At 33.4% G+C, this 18,987-nt stretch overlaps 2 protein-coding genes across 2 annotated transcripts; one reads left to right on the forward strand and one right to left on the reverse strand.

The window, feature by feature from the left end:
* Positions 1-402: 402 nt before the first annotated feature.
* LOC105631495 (dentin sialophosphoprotein-like protein) lies at positions 403-8,759 on the reverse strand. The gene is made up of 12 exons (XM_012213629.4): positions 8,299-8,759; positions 7,436-7,662; positions 6,565-6,632; positions 6,228-6,299; positions 5,702-6,045; positions 5,474-5,542; positions 5,304-5,392; positions 2,525-4,714; positions 2,283-2,360; positions 2,045-2,156; positions 734-784; positions 403-609 (listed from the first exon to the last, which is right to left on the reverse strand). The coding sequence occupies exons 1-12, from the start codon at positions 8,659-8,661 to the stop codon at positions 559-561; spliced, it is 3,714 nt and encodes a 1,237-aa protein (XP_012069019.1). The 5' UTR covers positions 8,662-8,759; the 3' UTR covers positions 403-558.
* A 2,124-nt stretch (positions 8,760-10,883) lies between these two features.
* Positions 10,884-18,708, forward strand: LOC105631494 (ubiquitin carboxyl-terminal hydrolase 7). Its single transcript, XM_012213628.4, has 18 exons — positions 10,884-11,088; positions 11,904-12,049; positions 12,228-12,263; positions 12,357-12,464; positions 13,250-13,350; positions 13,469-13,592; positions 13,804-13,863; positions 13,956-14,023; positions 14,300-14,359; positions 14,529-14,637; positions 16,694-16,782; positions 16,970-17,039; positions 17,266-17,346; positions 17,459-17,554; positions 17,637-17,685; positions 18,080-18,199; positions 18,292-18,366; positions 18,456-18,708. The coding sequence occupies exons 1-18, from the start codon at positions 11,079-11,081 to the stop codon at positions 18,509-18,511; spliced, it is 1,458 nt and encodes a 485-aa protein (XP_012069018.3). The 5' UTR covers positions 10,884-11,078; the 3' UTR covers positions 18,512-18,708.
* The last annotated feature ends 279 nt before the right edge of the window (positions 18,709-18,987 follow it).

Raw genomic sequence — 18,987 nt, forward strand, 5'->3', positions numbered from 1 at the left:
TTTTCATAGAAATAGACAGTTTGAAAATAAAAGAGAATTAGAAAAAAAATGGAAATTATATTTCCACTTTTTTTTTTTTATAAGAAATTTGAAAAAAAAAAAAAAAGGAAAAGAATGCGGAAATGGGAGCAAATAAAACATATATTTTAGAAATGGGAATTCTCATTATAAAATCGGAAAATTGAAAAATTACATTTTCTTTAAAAAATAATAGGAAAAAACCAAATTTAATCGCATTTAAAAAAAAAAATTATTTACAGTGAAATTTGTTTATGAAAAATGAAACTCTCCCAGGGCATACAAATTTGCAAAAGATAGAAGAACAAAACAGGAAAGAAGTTGAATGAGTAGTGATTACAACTTTTCTTTCCTATAAACAATTGATTTAATTCAGCGAAAGTATTGGTCAAAAAATGCATTTCGCATGTAAAAGGAAATCTTATATACAGCATTTTATCTTTCACAAAACTATATATTACAATAGAAGAATTCACTCATGTTGTATCACCCTATTGTATACACTGCACCACAGATTAGATTTAAAGAAAGATGCAATATTCAATCTTTTGTACAGGAGAGTGCAAATTCTTTAATCTGTTGCTTAAGGTTCTGCAATAAGAGAAATGCAAAATTAGCCAAACAAAACGGACTTAAATAATTGTTTTTTTTTTTTAAAAAAAAAAGGAAAAGACAAGGAGGGAGAGAAGTAAATGTCCAAGTTCAATGAGATCACCTTTAGTTCTTCATGAAGTATAATGAATATCCCTTTCAGCCGTTTGTGTTTCTGCAAGTCATTGTCACAATCAGCAGAAAATTCAATAAACAACACTATATATATGCAAAATGCAGGCCATATTAGCAAGCACACTGAAACACAGATTTTCCAATCCCCCAATCGCTTAGGTCTCAAATTTTCTCGGCTTAGCCTAGTAAGAGAATTACTCGTGTGTAAATATTGTCGAACCCATTCACTTTATGTTGCTAGATGATTGGATGATGAATGTATCTCAAATTGCCTCGACCCTTGAACTTCGAGAAAATCTGGTGTAAAGTGATTTCAGGTTCCTAACAATCTAACCAAGCAGGATAATCAAAATGGAAGCACTATTAAGTATACTTTCTGCCTAATTCAGTTTCTTACCCAACACATTTATCGAACCATTATTTCTCATTTCTCATGTCTCAGACCTATGATCTGAATTATTAGGACAAAGATGTAATACAAGAACAGAAAATCTGAAACAAAGCACTCGTGAATAACACCAACATAATGTGCAGATTATTCAAGGCTCCATTTGTTTCACTTGTTAGAGTTACTTCGTTCCATTTGTTGTTCAAAAATAACAACACTACTGAAGTCTGGTAGGATAATAAACATCAAAAAACTTTCCATGAAATAAAAAAATTGTTTTTGTTAATTGCCTGTTACTTTTCTCATGTGGAGACATTCATATAGTTACCAAGTATTTTCTTATTGTTATAAAATTTTTTTAATGAAAGCATTAAAAAAAATTGCCTGATTGAAACACTCAGCGAGTACAAGTTGTTTCTACATGATTTACCAACTTCAAGACAGGTGAAAGGTTAATAATAATAACAACAAAGTCAAATGAGTCGGACATGGAAGAGTTCAGATCTGTCTACAAAGTTGCATGTGAAGAAAATGTGCCCGCTGAAATTCACTACAAGCTCCAAGCTCCAATAAGATATGACTTCAACAGCATACCACAACATATTTACCCCATACCTATTGTAACACTGGGAAGTGGGAAATGATGTTGAAAGCTACATCCTACATTTTCAGCCTATAAACCCCCAGAATTATTCCAAATAGAACATTCATTTCTAGCTTCAGTTTATATCTTTTTCCATCTATAAAGAATGTGACCCGCACAGGCATCCTTTGAAATCCTAAATTTATGTTGATCTGTGAATTAAATTTTGTATAACCAGAGCTAAATCTGGGCAATAGATTTTTTTCATAACACGTATTGGTTCAATTATTTATAAAGATGATACGAAGTACCAAAATAATCATACATACCGCTCCACACTGATGATATGATTCCTTCAACTGCACCAAGATCTTTTGATATCTGTCCATATCCCTGCCTTTTGCAAATTCAAGGTCCTTTCCCAATTTAAGGAAATCACTCCTACATATAACAGAGATTAGATTAAAAAATTAGGCAGCAATCCAAATAACATCAGATAATTTGAATACAACCCATATAAAATTTTACCAACATCTTGAACATGAATGAAAGATATCGTTATATTACCTGTAGTTCTCCAGGACCTTATTTAAGGAGCAGTAACTATCATACTTGTCACGGTATTCCTGCACATATTCCTTGTACCTATAGCAAAACGTAAAACATGAGATTTCAAATTCTTCTCATAGATATATATATATATATATATATATATATATATATATATATATTGATTGATTGTTACAAAAGAAAGTAGCAACTTTAAACCAAAGGAAAAGGGGGGAGGACGGTGTGATGGGACTACTCACTGAGAAATATCCTTAATTGGTCCCTTCAGCTCTGGAACATCTTTTTCATATTTAGAGTAAGAAGAGCCATCTTCCTCAGAAGAAGATTCCCTCCTCTTTAGAGCATTATTATTGACCTCAGTAAAAATTGCATCTTTTTGCCCATCTACCAAGTCAACCATAGTATTAGCTACTTGTGTTTTACTTTCCTTTAATGAGTAGGGCCCGCGTTTAGAGTCATGCAGCTGCTGTGAATTTGCAAGAGCTCTTCTATTGCTTTCTCCATAGCTTTCCATGCTGTTTCCTAGTTTTGCCCCAGGTTCATTCTGTCTTAATCTACTATTTGTTTCTGCCAACTTGCTGAAGTGAGATCCAACTTCAGAGTTCTCTACCCTAGAAAGGTGTGGTGGATGAGACTTCACAATATTATGGTGAGATCTGGCTAAATCTTCAATATTATGATCAGGAGTCCTCTTAATCCCAGCACCTAAAATTGAGGGAGAAGGCTTTCCTGAGTCCAGTGATGTCTTTTCAACAGGTTTTGCCTTGCTTAAATCTGAATTACAGTTATCTGAAGTGCTTGGCTTGTTCTCTGACTGTTTAAAAGATCCCTTCCTTTCAAATTGTTTCTTAATTGGTGTTTCTTCAAGCAATGGCTCACGAAATTCTCCCAACTCCAATTCTGAAAGCTCTCTTTGGAGGCTTCTTCCACTGACAGTATGGTATTTTTCTATATCAACTCTGTTGTTATCCTTCAGTGAGGGACCTGTGTGAGAGTTTGTAACTTGTCCAGCATCTTTGAATTTCCCAAATGTTTCACTCTGTTTCCTGTAATGGGAATCAAAGGGAGCTGAATGTCTGCCTCCAGCTCCACCTCCCTTAGGTTTTTTTGGTACCTTTTTTTCCTTTGCAAAACTATCCTCGTTTTGAGTGTCTCTAGAAGCTTTTTCTCTTTGAATAGGAAACCCGTCATGCACATAAGAATTCTTTTCAGAGAATTTACGACCATGTCCTAAGCTCTCAGTCTGTTTAGCTCTTCCTGTTTCAGAAGCTTTTGACAGTGCAATTTTATCAGAAGTCCCTCGGCCAGGTTGCTGAAAATCAGAAATAGGTTTTCCGAGAAATGCCTGATTACATGCCTTTTGTGAGCCAAAATCAGCATTTCCTTCCCTATCAGCTCTACTCATTGTTTGCATAGCAGGGCTCCTATAAGTGTCTTCAATATCTCTATTGGGAGGACTCTCAGATAAGTGGGAATCCCTACTCTCAGAAATGGGAACTTGGGCCAAGCTTTCAACTCTCAATCTTTTGGCCAGTTCAGATTTATCATCGAAATGCTTCATTTCAGGGGCCCTTTTGGAATTAGTTTTGGGTATCCTCTCAGAACTGTCAGATTGTTCATGTCTGAAGCTGTCCCTAACCATATTTTCATTATCTTCAAACAATGTTCCTATGAAAGTTTGGCGCTCTTGGATGGCATCATTGTCAAAGAAAATGGATTTTTGTCCTTCCACAGGTTTTTCATCTTCTTTGATAGGAACTGAACTATCATTTGCAGCCAATTCAAGTTCCTTGTCCTCATCAGCCAAATCTTTCTCAATATCAACCGCATCAGATTCATGAACCTCAATATCAATTGCAGCAGATCCAGTACCATCAATATCGACCGCATCGGATCCATCTCCATCTTGATTCTCATCCGTCCTATTTGGACCTGATCTCCATGGTTCTGGTGATGCCGAGAGGCCTGGTTCAGGGGCCTGTAATTCTTTGTCATCATCACTTAAAATATCCACATCCTCATCAGAGCCTTGTTTACTGTTGGAAGAAGCATCGCTTTCACTGTCACTGCTACTCCCACTCCCACTTCCCACTGGACTTCTGCTTCTGCTTCTACTGCGACTTCCACTGTCACTCCCACTGTCACTGCTGTCACTTTCACTATCACTGTCACTCCCACTATCACTAGAGCTACCTGCCTGTCCCTCACTATTGTCAGAGACTTTCTTCTCACCAAACAAATCAGGAGAATGCTGTTGGATTTCAACTTTTTCTAATGCATTTGATTCTTCTTCAAATTTAGAGTTTGATTGGCCATGTTCCTCAAATCCAACAGCATGGCTTTTCTCTGCAAATCTTGATCCTGGAGCAGGTTTGTGATCACGGTTATCCTCACGAACAAGCGTATGCTGGAGATTTTCTTCAGGAGAACTGGAAATACAAAAACACAAAAAACAACCATGTGCTGGCTATAGAACATAAAGAGATAGGCTTAAAATTTGAGAAAAATATTCCCACTGAAATGAACGATTGAGTAGCATTTACTGATCAACATGTGCAAATATAAGTAACATTAATCAAAAGCAAAAGAAAGGATCTCCCATGCAGTTGCAATAGACAACATCAAATATGAAATGCATTTGACAAATTTCAAAGAATGCTATGTCAAACTCTGGTAACTTGGGGCAAGAAATCTTTTGGCTTAAAATGAATTGTGAAAGCTAAAACCTACTTGGAACTATAAAATGGAAAAGTCAGCATGCTTTGATTCAGAAATTAGGCATTAAATGGATGTTTGCTTTAGCTAGATCAATTTCTAAGCCAAGCAAGAGTGATCTATGTTTTCAGAAGTGTAAACTGCTAAAAGTACTAATTCCATTTCAATGCTTCTCGATGAATAGTTATTTCTTCATATCCAGAATCAATTGAAAGGGAAAAAAAAGAGAAGACCGTTGTAACAACTTTATTAAAGATGCAACAGTATCAGAGCCCAGCTGTATCACATAAAAATGGTAGCTACCTTCCGCTTTCAGATGAAGGTTTCTTGAAGCTTTCCAACTCCACTCCTGGTTTCAACAAATATCTTCCGGGAGCTTGGAAAATTGCAATCTGTTGCTCAAGATTTAATGAAAAGAAATAAGTTCATATACTATTCTAAAACTAATAAAATCTACTAGTTCAGCCACTTACTTTTTTAATAATGGGCTCAATCTTCTTAAAAGAGTTGGGAATTTTATCCCCAATAGCTTTCTCCAAGGCCTGATGCAAGAGATTGAATATCAAAGTAACCCATAGAAACCAGTTTTTGTTAGTGAAAAAAATAAAACACAATGGAAGAAATTGAAGAAGCAGCAAAACAAATATCCAGTTAAAAATATTTCAATTCTAAAATTTGTTTGTTATTTCTGCCACTCTTACCTTCAAGCTCATCCCTTTAGGATTCTCACTCAGCAAAGTAATCAACATACTCTGTAAATCGGTTGGTTTAGTGCCAAAGTTCCCTTTGGGCCCTGGTGTCTCCCGTACAGCACTAGGTGCCCTAGTCTGTAATTCTTTCTCTGTGTTACTGGCGTTCTCTTTACTTTTTATCTGCATTGGTGCCACATCGTCTGTGCTCACATTATTCTTAGTAACATTTCCTGTTCCAAATGGAGATGCTGGAGTGCCAGATTGTTCAGGAGTAGATGGCAGAGGTGAAGATGAGCGTCTACCCTTTGCACTAGCAGTTGAAGGAACTCCAGGTTTTAGATTAGATTTGGGGACTGCATTAGCAGATAGGTTAAGCCAATTCTAATGAAAAAACAAAGCAAGAAGGAAAAGAATGGGAACAATAAGAAAACCAAATTTTCATCATCTCACAACCAACCAAGATCTCTGAACATCTCCACATAGACTATCTGCAAATAAGGTAAATTTTTCAATTAAAATGAATTCCATAATTTACCTATTGTTGGTTCCACTTTCCGCTTCTTAAATGGAGATTCTTTCTTTTGCTTAAACATCCTCCATGGATTAGCTGGAAACAACAGTGCTACATTAGATATTTGAAGCTTGAACATTTAAAATATAAAGCACAAAGTTCTCAACCAACCATCAGCAAAATATTTTCATTAGAAAAAGGCAGCTCAGGTCAAATCAAATTAATCATTAAATATTTAACTATCAACAAGCACTAATGTTTACTAAAATAGCTTCCCTCTGGAGAAACATAAAACAAAATACATGTGCATGTATGTTTGTGAGACACAGGAAATCTAAAGATGCAAAAAGATAAAACTTACACTCAGCAGCCGCTAATTGCTTTATTTGACTCTTCATGGATGGGTTCCCATGATCTAACACAATAGCTCTGTGATCAGGAAAAAAGGAAGATAAAAATCATAGAACTTGGGGAAAAAACATCATAGAGCTTGAATTTGCCAGCTTCAAAATCAAAGCTACCACTCAAGCCATTCAAATTCAAAAAAAGGCATCAGCCTAAGTTTGGAAGGCAATCAAAGATCAATATGGAGAACCTACAGGGATAGAGAAGAACTTTGAAAGGGAACACTCATAGGAAATGAATCAAAGGATTTTTCCATTTGAAACTCAAACTTCAAGATAAGATGATAATCAACAGTTTAACCACAATGAAGCATAACTACTGCAAGAAAATTATAATGGCTAAATTGCTGCACACAAATTTAAAAAATGCACTTATATCTAAAAGTGACATTGTAGACTGTCAGACTGTGGAGTGTATAAAATTAGCAAGGGATATAGCTGCAAGAACTCACCAAAAGATCTTGCTTAAGCTACGTGGTATGGCAAGAGAAGGGATTTAACAGCTACTAGTTCAAAAAAAAAAAAAAAAAAAAAAAAAAAAAAAAAAAACAGAGACAGGATTCAGAAGATCAATAATACAAGCATATCAGTGGGAGTCAGTCTGAATGGATATATTGCAACCATTTGCATAATAAATTAGATCAACCAATTCGCAATGATAAGTCCATGCAATTTGCATAGATCCATTAACAGGCATGGAAAGACTCAGCATAAATAAATCTGAGGGAGGAAAAAAGAAGTAAACATTTCCAGGTGCATGGATAAACAAAATGATCTTAAGAATTAAAATAGACAGGAATACAAAAAAGACTTGACCACATCACATACTTGCGTGATTTATGTTTGCGTTCTGCTTCTTCTGATCTCATCTTAAAATGGTTCTTAGTTGATTCGTCCAACATACGTTGCACATTGACCTTACGCCAGGCACACCCAGATTCAACGAGCAAACCATTTCCATCTTCACCACTTTGACGTTCTTCATAAATGTCACAAAGGTCACCAAATTCCCTTGACCAAGTAAATTTGAATTCCTTACCACCCACATCAATAACCTGATGCAATAAGAAAAATATAAAGATACAGTTGCTTGACAAATTGTAAGCCAGAGCCAAATGAACAACTTATGCTAGGATCCTGCTACATGAGTTAAATAACTGCACAAAAGCTCCAATAAGCAGTCAGTGCTCAATTGAAAATCAAACCAATAAGCAACCAAATAGATACAAACCAAAGCAATGCTCAATCAAAACAAACATGGAAAAATTACATCGCAAAATTATAGAATTAGACTTCAGACAAATACATAATCAAGTTGCTTAGCCAACATTAAAGTAGCAAGCTTAACCCAGTTTTTCCACTAAGACAATCCACAGAATTGACCAAATGCTTCCTAAATCACTACCAGTTAAAGAGAACAAGCACTGCCTTCTTGGTGACAAACTGATTGGTAACAAACTGATAATTACACAAACTAAGAAACAAATTATAACTCATTGACAATTCTTTCATGATTACCATTTAGAATTGAGAAACAAATCCCAAATTAAAAATGAGATTTTCGAAACAACCAGCAATTGCCAATTTGCTCGATTGGAAGCAAACCAGATTTTTGGACAAACTAAACACAGAAACAACTAAATGATAAACAAATTGAAACGCAAATATAAACATATAAAGATTGAACTCACGTTTCCATTGGTATTACCCGTAGAATCAAACTTAATCCTGGCAGTGCCACCCTGCGATTCAACCCTCCTGATCTCATCCACCAAGTCCGGCGCCAATCTTATAATCATTGCAAAGGCAAGCGGGTTATTTCCGGGAAGAAGAGAGAATGTCTCTTCGACGGCTGCAGTTGCTGCGGCCATGGCAGCGGGGGGACCGGAGCGATTGCGAGGATTTGAACTGCCACCGAGAGAGAGGCGAGAGTTAGAGGCCGCAGAAGACCGGTGAGGTGGCGGCGGAGGGAATGAAGAGAGGCGCTTGGTGCCTCCGGCACCGCCCCCTCGACCGACGCCCCGGCCGCCCAGCTTGGAGGAGCCTCCATACATTGTTCGGGCTGTTAATTAACTAGTATTAGTTTGTTAGTAAATATTGCTGTATCTGCGTATATTCGGTAACTCGAGAGAGATAACGTGGGCTGGTTTTGCCTACGGAGATGAAGGAAAAGATTCACTTGGGAGAAGGGAAAGGGGAAGAAATTTGGATTATTTGGAGGGTAAGTTGCCAAACAATGTCTTCCTTGAAATTAGTTTATTTGCTAAATATAATTTCTCTAAATAATTTTCTTTTTTTTTTAAGATAGAGGAAAAAATATTTTAGAGAACAAAAATAGTGAAAATATTATAATTTTTATGTTTTTCTTATCTACAATCCTACAAGAATATAATATAAACATACCAAAAAAAAAAATTATCATTGATAAATTATCTTAATAATAATTGAAATGATATTTAGAAGCGTCCTCTTAGTTTATTATAACTACACTCCACATATATACAAACCCCACCCAATGTTTGAGTTTGAATGTTGCAGGATTCACGTGGAAAGTAATTTCTATCTTGAAAACTTAAACTCTGAAACTTTTAATTAAGAAAAATGAGGTCCGAGCAAATTAATTTTTAATGATTAAATTTTTGATAATGCCATCAAAATAATTATATTCTAATATGATAAATTAATAAATTATGATAAACAGCTGCATAACATATTCCTTCATCTCATAATTTTACCTTTCATAATATATAAATTAATATGATAAATTGTATTTTTTACTTGGTTTTTCTTTAATATATCCTTTTTTTTTTTCTTAGAAAACCTTTATATTAATTATTAAATGATCCATATTATTTTTTTGTAAATTTATATGTCTAAGTTGTGTTTTGAACTTGAGGGCGTTACGAAATTTGTCCAAATATCTTTTTTTTTTTTTTTTGTAAACTTATCACCTCAAATTTATACTAAAAACAAAAATACCCGATTTTTGACAAAAAATAATAAATATTTGATTTAAGTCAAATATAGTTAAAAATAATAAAAAATAATACTTTTTAAATCACATTGCCAATATAATCAAATATTTTTCTTTTTTTTTATTTTTTTAAATCAAATATTTTATTAAGAAATACCACAATTTTATAACTTTTATATAACTGCTAATCGTAAAACTGTGCTTCAGGCGCAGGTATGAATATATTATTTAAATAATATTATTAAATAAATATGTATTTTCCTTTTATTAAAAAAATAATTTTTGAATAAATTATACATGATGCTTAATGGAGAGTGAATTGAACCATATGGACAATCAATGTTATGGAATTGGGTAATATTAGAGGCAACAATAATGATTTGGTTGATAGAAATGCACATTGAAAATGGATACAGTAAGAAACTTAGTGAAATTATTTTATTATAATAAAAAAAAATTCGATCATAATACCCAAAAAAAAAAAAAAAAACGTAACAAATGGATATCTTACTAGTAGTTTGTAATTAGTTAAATGGAATATTTCCATTAAATTTCTCATTAATATACATTACTTTTTTAAATTATTATACTTCCAAACACTTCTATTTAATTTTATAAGCGTTGGATATATATATATATATATATATATTTAAAAGAAGGGAATACATAATTCTGCAAGCAAAGATGTGCATTTTTTTTTTTTTTATCAGCAAAGAAAAATAATTAATTAATTAATCAACAAAAACTCAATAAATTATAATACTATATCTAAGTCAATAGACTTCTCCTAACATGGATGTGCATATTAATTTATATTTTATGCTTATTTTGTGTCAAATAACTTTATAAAATTTTAAAATATAATATTATAATATAAGTTTAATATTGAGATCTCTTCGATTTTGATTGTTTTATACTATAATAAAAAAAGTAGTATTGTTTTTTTTTTCCTCAATAAGGATCAAATTTTTCATGGAAATTGTACTTTTACTTCAATTAAAAAATATTAAATTATATTTTAATATTTAAATTTATTAAATATATTTTAATAAATATTCTTAATAATATTTAAAATTAAAATTACAACTTTGGCATTTTAAATCTATAAATTCATAATATTGTTTTTGTCAAAAAAGGGAAAAATAAAAGATCATAAGGATCATTATGTAAAAAGTCAATGCAAAAGAAGAGAGGGAAATCTAAAAAATTGACTAATTTATTTTTTGTAAATTAACAAAACAACCCCAAATTAAAAATTCAACTTGATTTTCAATTATTATGACCAAACAAGGACTCGAATTTGCAGCGGACAGTTTCAGATTAAAACCCGAATCCGGAACAAACCCAAACAGCTCTCTTCTCGCCTATAAAAGCCAAAATCGAATTTCTATAAGAACTCTCAAAGCTTATTTCCCTTTCGTCAAGCAAACCGAAAGCACGGGCACAATCTCGAAACCCATACCCTTTCTCTGTCGATCCCTTCAAAACCCATCAACCATGTTAACAGGTATTGCTTCGAGGCACCTTTATTTTATTTGGGCGTTCTAGATTTTACTCGTTCTCTCTAATCATTAAATGATTAATTAATGTAGCAGCTATAGCTTTATTTATTTATTATCTTTGGTATATTATTGAATTTCATAAATTGGGTTATCCGTATTCTTTGAGTTTGATCGAGAATTTGTATATATGTGTACATATATTAGTAAAGTGTTTTAATCCTCGTGGTTATGCTTGATAAATCTCGGTGATTTTTTATTAGGGATATATCACAGTTATATGCACTGGTATTGGTAAAAGCAGATACAAAAAATTACTTAATGTGGAGAGTATAGTTAAGTAATTAGGTAAGTTATGCATGAATCTCACAACTACGCACAAGAAATAAGCTGGGTGTTTTTGAATTTGGAAATGTGTTTTATGATAACATTAACATATCCCGTCTGGTTGTTTTTTGTTGATGAAGTGTCCTTCTGGTTCTGCGTCTTGAATCTCATTATGTTAAGAACACGACAATTGCTTTCTTTATGTGAAATGAAGCTTAGCATTTACGGTAGTTATTGCAGCAATGCATACTTCATTTTCCTGTTTTCGTATTTTAAGGATATCCAAAATGGTTAACCTTCTAGTCTGAATGTTTTACTTGTGATGAACTGGTTATGCTACGTATGAGTAATTAGACTTTTTTAGGTGTCTTTACTGGAGGCTAATCAAGATGCATTGACCATCTGTATGAAGTATGTTGCACCACTGGCATTGTATATGTAAACTTTTATTTATGGTGCAAAGTTTGATATTTGACAATAACAACTCAAATCACAGTCACTGTGAAATGGCAAAAGGAGGTGTTTCAAAAAGTGGAGATTGACACGAGCCAGCCTGCCTATGTTTTCAAGTGTCAATTGTATGATTTGACTGGAGTACCTCCTGAGAGGCAAAAAATCATGGTTAAAGGTGGCTTGTTAAAGGTAATTAACTAGTTTTGTTTTTATCTACTTGTGTAGCATTGAATATTCATCATTTTATCTACCCTTTTCATAATGATTCATGACATTTCAATAGCCACTTTGTATATTTTCTATTAAGAGTGGATAATATGTGTTATGTGAGTATTCCACTTCTTAACTTTATTATTTGACAATGCAGGATGATGCTGACTGGGCAACACTTGGCGTGAAGGAGGTGAATTATCTTTACGATGATTTTAAAACTATTTCACATTTATCCTCATGGAATTTGATGTTGAACAATGGTGTGCAATTTTTTAAACACTAGGGTCAAAGATTGATGATGATGGGAACTGCAGACGAGGTTGTTAAGGCCCCGGAGAAAGGCACTGTTTTCATGGAAGATCTTCCAGAAGAAGAACAAGTGGTTGCCGTGGTAAGTTCTTCATTTCTTTTTCCCTTTAAGTCTATGATTTTATTTTTCTTTCCATTTCTAATACACAATGTTGGAGGATCTCAAGCTGCGCCTTAACCCTGCCATAGCTTGGTGAGATATTACTAGAAGAGTCATGTTTTATCTTCATGCCCATGTTGATGCTTATTTCTATGGCTTATGCCATCGTGTCTCGCATGTGCCAAGTTAATGCTTAAATGGTGTTAATTGCAATGCTGTTAGTAAAAAAGATGAATGATTGGAGAATTTGTCAAAGGAACTTTGCTTGAAGCAAAGGAAGAGAAGAGAGCGGGGGTTGGGGAGATACAGGAAAGAGTGAAAATGGAAGAGGAGATAAAGATGAAAGGAACAAAATCTCATAGGTTTACCTAGGTTAGCCTTACTTTGGATCAATCGAGCTCAATTCTAAATAATTTGTGGCAGGCTACATGGATACTTTTTCATACTTCAGCATTTTTTGGATCTGATGTTTTTATTGGTCCCGACTCCTTTAGGATAAGTTTTGGACAGTTTTACACTGGTTATCAAAACGGCACAACCCTTTTCGTTTGTAGGCTGAGCTTCTGCCAGGTGCTGTGGTTTTAGAATTCTTCATTCATGTGTACTTTGTCACCTTAAATTTTTGAATTTTTATAATTCAAATTGGTGTCTGTTAGTGAAATTTAAATTTATTTCTAAGTTATCTTATTTGGTCTTTCCTTATTAATTTTCTTGTTTAGCTTGATGTACTTGTGCAAGTATTATGATAATGTTGTTTCTGCACCCAGGGTCATACTGCTGGCCTGTTTAATCTGGGAAACACCTGTTACATGAACTCCACAATTCAATGTCTGCATTCCGTTCCAGAATTGAAGTCTGCTTTAGTTAAGTAAGTTCTATTATTTTATGAATGGAAGTGTTTCTTGGATAACAGGCTCCAAGTGGCCAGTTGGAACATGTGCGTTCAATATAGTTGACAGATTTTGCTAAATGTGAATTTCGGTTAGGTATCCATCTGAAAGGAGAAATGATCTGGATCATACATCTCATATGTTGACGGCTGCAACTCGAGAATTGTTTAATGAGCTTGATAAAAGTTTCAAGCCTGTGGCACCTATGCAGTTTTGGATGGTTTGTTCTCGTTTTATTTCTTATAATTTGTTGCCCTAGGTTTAATGAACCATTTTCCATAATTTGCCAAATATCCTTACTTGAAATTTTATGATATCATCAGTAGGTAATTGCTAGTTGCTGTCATGCACTTTGCTTGCCGAGATACAAAGAAAAAGAGATGACACATTTATTCTTTTCTTTACATTTATTCTTTTCTTTCTGTTTGCAGGTGTTGCGGAAAAAATATCCACAATTCGGCCAGTTGCATAATGGTGTCTTCATGCAGCAGGTTTTTCAAATATCTAAATATATTCTGCTTATAAGAGTCTAATCTATTCGATTCTGTTGTAATATTGATCTGTATGCTTAAACATATGACAGGATGCTGAAGAATGTTGGACGCAACTTTTGTACACTCTTTCACAATCTCTAAGATCACCAGGTCCCAGGTAGTTTTGGTTTTTATTTTATCATATGGATATGCAACAGTGAGACATGTCTGCAAATGAGTTTGCTTTATGTAATTATCAAATTCAGTCTCTTATTATTTGCTCTCCCAATTCCAACTTGAAGTCTAGCTAAGTTAGGTTCAGGAATTTGGATAGTTTTGTTTAAGGCAATACATTATGAAGTTCTGGATTTAGATCTTTGCTGTAGTTGTCTAGCTATTTTTATTGTCATTTATAATTGACTTTATAATTTTCTTCCCTTTAACGTAACCGCAGTGAAAATCCAGAAAATCCAGATACGGTGAAGGCACTTTTTGGAATCGAACTTGTAAGCCGGTAGGTATCTTCAATTTATTATGTGTTTTTATTTTGTCACTAGGTACATGTCAAACAGAAGCATTAGTTTGAACATTGCTGTGGTTGATTGGCAGTCTGTCAATTGTTGATACTTTTGATCGTGTTGGGTTTTCATGTGACAGAACTTTAAATATTTTAATTTTGCTAGGATCCATTGCCAAGAAAGCGGCGAAGAGAGTTCAGAGACTGAATCAGTTTATTCACTTAAATGCCACATATCACAGGAGGTGAACCATTTGCATGAAGGATTAAAACACGTAAGTGCAAAAACTGTTCATTCCTTTACTCACATGATAGGTATAGTCAGCCATTGTCTTGTTGGAACCACTTCATCACTTCAAGCTCAATAAAAGTATAAAAGAAAAAACAAAACCAGACTTTTATAGCTTTCCCCTGCCGTCACATATCTACACCATCCAAACTAACTCCGTGAATTTTGAAATACCAAATGAAAAACAGTCATATATTCCAGGCCCCGGGAATATGGTTCAATTGGCCTTTTTCATAATTGGGGGGTATTTATGTAATTTCATTGTAGTATGCTTTGAACCTGGTGTCTTTAAATAGGGTTTTAATGCTATTTTTGGTTATAGTGAAAACAGGCAGTAGGCAAAATTACCATACCATGTAAAAATATTGTGTTTGCTTTTTCTTCTGTCTTTTTTAATTTGTGTGCATGTCTATTGTGTGATTTCCACTAATAGCACTAATGTGGAAATATTGGACTGCTGAATGTAAAGATTTTCATATTTAAACAAAAATAAAGGATAATGGTTCCTTGATGACTTGGTGTTGTCTAGATTTTGTCAATTGTTCATAGTTAATGATGCCTTTTTAGTCTTCTGGAAGAGCATTTGGTATGTCTAGAATCTTATGGACTTTTGGTTGGTTTAAAATGAGTAAGGTTTTGCAGTAAAAAAATATGCCAATGTTCTTTGGATTGCATTCTTTTTTCCACCATTATGGAGTTTTTGGATTCAGAAGAGAGCACAAATTTCATAATTCAGGGTTTTTCCTTTAGGCTATGTTTGGTTGGATGCAATGCAATATAATCAAAGATGTAATGCAATGAAAAATGTAATGGAATGTAATGTAATTAAGATTCCATTACTATGTTTGGTAATGTAATTGAGAAAATTTATGGAATGTTATCACCATTCCATTTTTATGTTTATTTGTAAATATATAATGTAATGTAATTAAAACACTACCACCACCAAAAATACCGCCGCCACTTCTTCACCACCACTCCACCACCACAACCACCACTCCACCACCACTATCACCTCAAATAATTTTTTCATATTTGACAAATGAAAATAATAAATAACAACCGTATCAAAGATGTATATATATATATATATTCCATAAACTTGAAATCATTTAGTTCGTACTTTATTTTATTTATATGAAAACAATAAATTATAGAATTTGATTTGACATAATAAGTTATCATTTATTTATGGAATCATATATTCAGTATAAGTAAATTTTTTATATGAAACTAATGTCAGCAAGATGTAAATTACTACAAGTTTGATAAATAACTGAGTTCCAAATTGCTCACTTCTAAGCATAACCTGTTTATTTTTTAAAACAATAGAAATTTATTTCAATTTTCATGCGGATTTAGAAACAATAATCAATATTATTTGAATAATAAATTTTATACCCTTGTATAAATCTTTTTATTAATTAGCTCAATGCCAATATTCAATTAAAAAATTCATTATTTTAATTTTCAACTTATTATTGGTTCGTTAAACAATATTCAATATTCAATTTAAGTAATGAATATTACATGTGTAATCTCAATTACATTACATTGTCCAAAAAAAGTTTAACTAAACAATGTAATCAATCATGTAATGTAATGTAACCAAACATGACCTTAGTTTATTATGGATTACCTTTCTTGACTTTTTTTTTTGCCCTTGTGTATGTTTTTAATTTTTAATCTCATTTAAATTATTTTGCTGTTTGTTGGGTATGATATAGGATACGTTATCCTCTAGGATGTAATGATTTCTTTTCTTATCAAAAAAAAAAAAAAAAAAAAAAATAATGATGATTATTTAAATGCTTTTGACTTGTCCAATTGCATATTCTTTTTGTGAACTTAATGTTTCAGAGGATCTCCTACAAATTCTACTATTATGGGTGGTTTCTCTACCTATGGCTTCCTTGTCTCTTCTGCCTGCATCACACTATTAATCTTTTAGTGTTGCTTATTCTTTTTGCAGCTATTAGTATCTCTAGTCCCATGATATTACTTGAAATTTCGAATCTCACTAATGTTACTGGGATGTATAGGGTTTGAAATCTGAGTTGGAGAAGGCTTCCCCTTCCTTAGGACGTAGTGCAATTTACTTGAAAGAGTCACGGATCAATGCTTTGCCGAGGTAACAAATAATATATGGTCTTGAGATTTTTTTAGCCTTTTTCTATGCTTACATATGTTGGCACTTAAGTTTCCACTTGGCTGTCTTTTTCTGACTTCACTGGTGTCATTTTCTTCTTCTACTTCTCCATGTTCTAAATTTTAAATGTGCCTTTTGAAACATAACTAATCTTGATGTGCATTTCAAGGTACCTGACTGTTCAGTTTGTTCGTTTTTTCTGGAAGAGAGAATCAAATCAGAAGGCCAAGATTTTGCGGGTAATTGACTTTTTTTTCTTTTGTAACTGTGCTTTTGTGGTTAAATGTTTTGTTTATATGATGCTGGAAAAAAACAAGTTACTATTTTAGATATGATCATTTCTTCTGTGTCAGAAAAGCCATTTGGTCAAGGTTTAACACTTGATAGGCAAAAAGTTTCACAAAAACCTTTCTTCTATTTTCTTTTTGTATAGTTATTTATTTTCTCTTAAACGTGTGTTCTCAGAAAGTGGATTACCCTTTGGAGTTGGATGTCTATGATTTTTGTTCAGATGATCTTCGCAAGAAATTAGAAGCACCTCGTCAGGTATATGATAGCCTCAGTATCTGGTGAATTTCAATCTAAATCAAACATGCCGACCTATTGTAATTCTTTTGTGGTGGTCATGGTTTTGTTTTTAACGTGTAATAACTACTAGACTTTAAGAGACGAGGAGGGTAAAAAGCTTGGCTTGAAGGCAAATGAGAAGGCCTCTAGTTCAAAAGACAGTGATGTTAAGATGACTGATGCAGAGGTGGGTAGCTGTTTGAGTGATACATGGTCCCATGTGACAATATGTGGATGCATTACTTATTTTTGTGTTCTGCATGATGCAGGGGTCATCCAATGGCAGTGGAGAATCTTCAAAGGCTACCTCAGAAGAAGGTAAATTTTCATAAAAGTTCTCCTGATGGACACAAGCATGCATTCCTTTAGCATTTCAATGTTATTACTAGAGTTGGTGCAGATGCTCTGCGTTTGATATCCAGGGTTTCATTTGCAGTTTAGTATGGATTTTGCATGTTACTTTTTTGTCTGGATATTAAGGTCCTGAAGCATCATGTTTCATATTTTTCTATCTGAACCCAAATTTTATATATTTTCAATATTGCATTTTGGAAGACCCTAGGCTATAATGCCAGACCATATCCTTAAGTGAACATTTTGAGCAACCACTATTTGCCCTATTGACTTTCCTCTCCCAAAGAAGCAAAACTTTTCAAAGTTTTCAAAGTCTGTAATTGCTTACTCAATTCACAATCTTTTATGTCTACTACAGGTGATTCATCAGATAAAGAACCAGTTTTAACCGGAATATATGATTTGGTTGCTGTGCTAACCCACAAGGGGAGGAGTGCTGATTCAGGGCATTATGTTGCCTGGGTCAAGCAAGAAAATGGTCAGTTCTTTGGACACCATTGCATTAGTTCATTGTTATGTAACCATTGCAGTTCCCGAGTTTTTGAACCAATAATTTGTCATTCCTCACAGGAAAGTGGATCGAGTATGATGATGATAATCCCATCCCACAGCGGGAGGAAGATATAACCAAATTATCTGGAGGAGGTGAGTTCACATTGAGTAAATAATGAACTCCAATGTTACTGATATTCTTCCACATTCTCAGTTACCTTTTCTTGTTCTTATTGTTTCAGGCGATTGGCATATGGCATATATTTGTATGTACAAGGCACGGGCTGTCCGCATGTAATTTGATTTTATTGCAATCAATTGTTTTCTTTAGATCAAAGTCAGCTTTGGGTTTTTCTCTGTAGATTCAGATTATGAAATGGGCAATAGATATTTTATAGAATTTACATTTGTTGTACTATAAAAATTGTACGTGCATGTGTTATGACCTACCAAGTTTTCAATGATTTGATTTGATTTGATTTGATTTACTAATAATGTGGCTTTTCTTTTTATTGCAAAAGGATTATTAGCATTTCACTAAATTAGTTTCTATTTTATTTTCAATAGAAAATCATCTCCCATATGGCACAATTGTTTTGCAAAAGTCATTCACATAGGAGAATGCCTTAAATTTTTTTATATTAATCATTTGATTAATAAGAAAGCTTCAATTTGCATGCTAAAAAACCAAAAAAAAATTTTAAAAAAAAATTCAAGATTTGGCTTAAATTTTGTAGGGCTTTTTGGACTTTAAATATAAATGATAAACATCTG

The sequence above is a fragment of the Jatropha curcas genome, chromosome 1 (genome assembly GCF_041381405.1).
Source record: "Jatropha curcas cultivar XTBG-Jc1 chromosome 1, XTBG_Jcur_1.0, whole genome shotgun sequence".
In the NCBI taxonomy this organism is placed as follows: domain Eukaryota; kingdom Viridiplantae; phylum Streptophyta; class Magnoliopsida; order Malpighiales; family Euphorbiaceae; genus Jatropha; species Jatropha curcas.

What these genes read in the sequence shown, in the direction of transcription:
- LOC105631495 (XM_012213629.4), bottom strand. Translation starts at nt 8,661, where the DNA reads ATGTATGGAGGCTCCTCCAAGCTGGGCGGCCGGGGCGTCGGTCGAGGG. An exon ending in GCAATTAGCGGCTGCTGAGT is followed by an intron (nt 6,300 to 6,564) that starts GTAAGTTTTATC and finishes TGTTGTTTCCAG; the next exon opens with CTAATCCATGGAGGATGTTT. An exon ending in CCAATTAAGGATATTTCTCA is followed by an intron (nt 2,361 to 2,524) that starts GTGAGTAGTCCC and finishes GTTTTGCTATAG; the next exon opens with GTACAAGGAATATGTGCAGG.
- LOC105631494 (XM_012213628.4), top strand. An exon ending in CACCTATGCAGTTTTGGATG is followed by an intron (nt 13,593 to 13,803) that starts GTTTGTTCTCGT and finishes TTCTGTTTGCAG; the next exon opens with GTGTTGCGGAAAAAATATCC. An exon ending in CGGATCAATGCTTTGCCGAG is followed by an intron (nt 16,783 to 16,969) that starts GTAACAAATAAT and finishes GTGCATTTCAAG; the next exon opens with GTACCTGACTGTTCAGTTTG.